General features: G+C 52.5%; 1 protein-coding gene across 1 annotated transcript; it reads right to left on the bottom strand.

Moving 5' to 3' along the window:
* Positions 1-243: 243 nt before the first annotated feature.
* Positions 244-5,126, bottom strand: PLK1 (polo-like kinase 1; the record flags this gene model as incomplete). The annotated part of the gene is made up of 9 exons (XM_010570628.1): positions 244-894; positions 1,322-1,504; positions 1,959-2,113; positions 2,616-2,693; positions 2,888-3,046; positions 3,354-3,573; positions 4,112-4,205; positions 4,678-4,822; positions 4,928-5,126. Coding segments are annotated over 9 exons (1,440 nt in total), but the record flags the coding sequence as incomplete, so codon positions are not given.
* Positions 5,127-5,153: the final 27 nt, after the last annotated feature.

Raw genomic sequence — 5,153 nt, 5'->3', positions numbered from 1 at the left:
CAAGGGCTGTTAGTAAGGGCAGTCAAGCAGAGAGCATCGAGCTCGTGAAGAGAACAGCTCTTGCTTGGAGGGGAAACCCAGAGGCAAAGTGCTGCTCCCTCCCTCACAGCAAGCCAAAGGGAACCACGACAGGCTGGACGCTGCAGCGAACAATCTTTAATCAAGTTATGCAATATACAAAAGTGTATGTTTCACGTAGATTAATTTCAGTATTAAAAGGCTGATTGCTCAGTCTCACCCTGGGCACGTTAAATATCTTACCTGAATTTCTACAAGAGGAAACAAAAGCCTAGAGCATCAGCACAGACATGTACAAATAACTTACATGATAGTTCTGCTCTCCCCATGCTTTGTTCTCTCAAGAGAGGGCCCAGGAGCCTCAAACAAGAGGACTGGTTTTCAAGTCAGACTTTTGGCTTTGAGAAGTTAGAAAAAAAGACTAGGTATGTAATTAAAAAATAGACTTTCCATTAGGAGTGGGGAGCAAGAAACCTTTGGGTACCAGTCACGAGTGAACAACACCATTCCCACAGCATCAGGGGCTTCCTTGTGGCAACTAGACCATACCCAGAAGTGGGAGCCCAGCTGTGTGATGGGAGGTTACAGTGCAAGCAGGGGTGCTACTAGACCTCCCCATCCACAGCTGGGACAGTTTGGCACAGATGTTGTGTCCATCAAGAACAAGGTCTAAGCAGAGGGTTTCACACGGGCTGAGCCAGACTTTGAACTGAGGAGCTTCTCCACCATGGTGCGAGCATAGCGGAGCCGGCTGGCCAGCTCCTTGCAGCATCCGTGTTCCTCAATGAGGCTCAGCTTGTACGTGCGGAAGTCCCGTTTCTCATCTATGTATGTGACAGCAGCCATGAGAGGGCACAAGATGACTTTGGTGTGGTCCTGTGGGGAGAGAACACACCATCACCCTCAGCACTCTGCTCCTTGGGGACTACGTTTTCTCAGGATGAACCATCTCGGCAGTAGTTGGGGCATCCCAGCTGCACCCAGAAGCACGCTGAGAAAGCAGCATGCTGCAGCATTTGTTCATAGATTGCAGCAAAGGGAAACAAATTGATCCAGCCAGCCAGCTCAAGACTGTGCAGCAGTCTACCTCCTGCTAAAGGACACAGCCCCTTCACAAGTGAGGAATGTCTGGGTGGCTTATGTACCTGCAAGGGGAGTCAGGAGCCTCCCAGTGCTCCGTTCACTGGCCAAAGCTTCAGCTGAGGTTATACTGTCCTGCTGCCTTGCACCTAGCACCATGCATGTCAGGGCTCTTGCAGCAGCTGGAGCTACAGCCCTGGAAAACGCAGAGCAGCAGCCTCACCTGGAAGAAGTTGATCTGCACAGTGCCATTGCTGAGGTGCAGGATGATGGCGCTGCGGGTCCGGAACCACGTGCAGAGATAGGGTAAACGGGCCAGTTCGTCTCCTTCCCGCGGCGTGATGTTAGCACCCGCCTTCAGCAAGTGCTCACTCATGTAGTTGCGGAAGTATTTCAATAGTGTTATCTGCAGATAGGAAAGGCTGTGAGCAGGCAGGCTGAGGATGACCCCTACTATTTGGGGAGGGCAGGGGCTGCTATCACAGTCACAGAGCCTCTCTACACATTTCAGAGCTTGAGGTGTCACTGCACAAACTCATGCAAATTTTCATATTCAAAGTTAACTCAGTCTGTGATACTTGAGACTCACTTTGCTGAACACTTCAGTACATGCAAATCTTGTGAGCACTTATTTCTATGAAGCTGCTTGTAAATAAGCCTCAGATAGCAACTAGAAATAAACAGAGCTGCTAGTGTCTCTCCTTGGAGCCATGTTTTTCCAGCCAAGAGGAAGCCTGCAGAATGCCAGTGATCCCAAGTCACAGATGTTTCTCCCTGAAACCCACCCTGCCAACAAAGCTGGCAGAAGTCTCACCGGGGGTAGCCACCCCCCAGCAAGGGCTCCTGTCCCCAGGACTGACCTTCTTGTTCAAGGCAGAGGAGTAGGATCTCACAGTGAAGTAGGACTCGGTGCCGTTTTGCTCAATGTACTGCAAGCTGTCCCCATCATTGTACATAATAAGGCGAGTGGAGTCATTGAAGAGAACTCCAACACTGTTGTCACACAGCTGGTAACCTAGTCCAAAAGGGAGCCCATTAGACCTTCAAATACAAGGGACCTCTGGTTGTGTGAAATACAAAGGCAGAAGGCTGTATCTAGGGGTTACCTGACAGCCACCCCACCAAGTCCCTACCAGGTCTAAAGAGTCTCCTCTTTGTGGAGGTCTGGGCAACACTTTTCCTCCTCTAGATGTCATCCTCCCTCGTTGCAACACCTGCTGCAGAAGCAGCTTTAACTCCCACAGTGGGTACATGTGCTCATTGCAGAACAAGGGCAGCCATCTTATGCAGCAGGTAGCCATTTTCCACCTTTAAGTGGCCAGGGCTGATGTTCAGTGACCGCTACTCTGGGTTCACTGGGTATTTGGTAATGTTCCTGGTGGTGGTCTCAAGGACACACACACACACCTTGGAATACTGTGACTAAAGAACCAGACCTATGCAATGACCAAATCAATGCTTCCCCCAGCCTCTTCAGATACTAGAAAAGGCTAAAGCATTGCCCCCATATTATTTACCTAGACCATATTTATCCGAGTAATCCACCCATTTGCTAACCCAGAAGATGGGAACGCAGGCTGGGTCTTCAGCTTCTTCTGCAAAGAGGAAAGGAGCTTGTTAGAAGACACTTCACCGCATCCCATACACCCCAGCAAGGCCAAAAGGCTTCCCAGCCGTCCAGTTTGAAATTGAGGTCAGCTGGCCTCTCACTTCAGACAACAGCATCAGAGTGACAGAGAAGCAAGTTATCCCAGAAGGCTGGTGCCTGTGGGATCGCCCCCAGACTCACCTTGTCTCACTGGCACTCTCTCGGAGGGCTTGGCTGAGTTGACTGCAGTTAGCTGCTGTAACATGTCAGCTAAGTGACAGTCAACAGCATCTCCCAGCTCCCGCAGCGCTGCTACATCTTCCTTTTCGGGCAAGTTCTCTAGTGCAGGATTGTCTGGTCCTGGGCCAGGAAAGAGAAGAGCATGGAGGCATGACCAGGGAGCAGGTTTCTAAAGGCACCAGGTTTACATTCTGCCCTAGCTATAGGAAACACACTATATACCATATAGCTAAAGCTAGTGCTGGCACTTCCTTCCTGCTTTGGTTCTGGGCAAAGAGCAAGGAGCCCTCTCTCTCACTCACAAAATAATCCAGGTTCTCATAAGAATTGCATGAAGAGGTGAAGGATCGTCACATTCCCCATTGATGGTTCTGGATGTTGCTGGAGGCCAGGCAGTCCAGTCTCACCTCCAGATACTTGCACTTACCTTTGTTGAGTGCAGTCAGTGGCTTTCGCCCATTCAGTTCAAGTCCACTGGGAGCAATTGAAAATCTAGGTGCAACGGTGAGACAGCTGGTGGGCAAGCGGCTGGGGATGTATCCCGATGTGAAGAACTCGTCATTCAGCAACTCATCGATAGTTGGGCGTGTGGCAGGGTCGGACCTCAGCATCTTCTGGATGAGGTTAGCAGCTATGGGGTTGATGTGCTAAGAGGAGACAGACAGTTCACAGAAAAGGGTCAGGGGACAACGCACACTAGCAGCAAATGCATTGGATATACAACCCAGGGGAAGTTCTGCTTGGAGCAGAGCTCCTACACCGCATCAGGCAAGTGGGATGCAAGCCTGGGGAAACAGAATTGGGCAGGTATGGAGGGCTGTCTCCTAATAGCATGCAAGGCCTAAAGTCAACTGACTTTAGCAAGACCGAATCAACAGCAGCGGGATGAGCTGGGGACCTGGCCCAGACCTCTTGGACTTGAGCGTGTCCATTGAACTCCATGTGCCAACTGCCCAGCTGGTATTTTTGCTGGATTACAGAGGAGCTGCTGGCTCTTCAGGAGGAAGTTGGCCCTACAGGTTCACTCCACCACTGACTGAGACATCCCCTTCCTAGCACTCCACCGTAAGAGCCATTCCACCATTATGTGAGAGCCCATTAAGTGCCAGAAACAGGATGGTGCAGCAGAATGCTGACCAAGAACTGCTGTGGGGTGAACAGGTCCACCCATGGGAAGCGCCATACCTTGGGAATAGTATACTCATTCTTCTTGATTCGGATGTATGTTTCTTTTAGACAAGAAGTTTCAAAAGGCGGTTTCCCCACCAGCAGAGTATACCTGCATGTTTAGAGAAAAAAGGGTGTCAGTTTTGCAAAAGCGACTCAGACTTGTGTGCAGAAGTGACCCCATCCTAAGCACACCTTGGGACTTTCCTGGCAGAGGAAACATGCTTGGCATCGGACACGCAGTAGTGCAGGCAGCTACGTGTACCGTGCCTGGTTCCTGCCCCCTGAAAAGGGAAGCTGGGATCTAGTACCCTCTGGAGAAAGTTCCAGTTGGGAAGCATGGGCTTCTGTGAAACGCCTTGAGACAGCCATGATGCATAACAGATGCAGACACAAAGGGGCCAGCATGTGCAGAGGACAGTGGAAGGTCGTGTGCTGGCCGGCAGCAGGGCTCAGCCAGGGCAGGCACTCAGGAGACTGCACGCCCAAAGCTTCGGCTCACACCAAAACCCAGAGGGCCCAACGAGACCAGGACCACAGGGACCACCTGGCCCCACAGCCGCGCAAGAGGCGTTTTGACTCACATGATGCAGCCGATGGACCAGATGTCCACCTCGAAGCTGTGCCCCTTCTTGCCAAGCACCTCCGGGGCAATGTAGTTGGGGGTCCCACACAGGGTCTTCTTGCGCTCGCCATCGTACTCCACTTTGGTGGCCAGGCCAAAGTCCCCTGGAAGAGACGGGGAATGACTGGAGACGCCCCGGATGGCCAGTCCCCAGGGCTGTGGTCCCCACCACGGGGGAGCTGGTGGGGCATCACGTCACGGGCACCTACCGATCTTCACCTCCATGTCGTCGCTGAGGAAGAGGTTGCCCAGCTTGAGGTCCCGGTGGATGACGCGGTGGCTGTGCAGGTACTGGCAGCCCAGGATGGTCTGGCGCAGGTAGTACCGCACCTCGGGCTCGCTCAGCGCCTTCCGCCGCTTGTGCAGCTCCAGCAGCGACTGCGGGGGACGGTCAGTACCGGGGGACGGTCAGTACCGGGGGACACCGACACCCCC

The sequence above is a fragment of the Haliaeetus leucocephalus genome, unplaced genomic scaffold, assembly GCF_000737465.1.
Source record: "Haliaeetus leucocephalus isolate CR32 unplaced genomic scaffold, Haliaeetus_leucocephalus-4.0 Scaffold295, whole genome shotgun sequence".
Lineage (NCBI taxonomy): Eukaryota > Metazoa > Chordata > Aves > Accipitriformes > Accipitridae > Haliaeetus > Haliaeetus leucocephalus.
The sequence above is the reverse complement of the archived record's forward strand: the minus strand, read 5'-3'. Positions and strand labels throughout refer to the sequence as shown.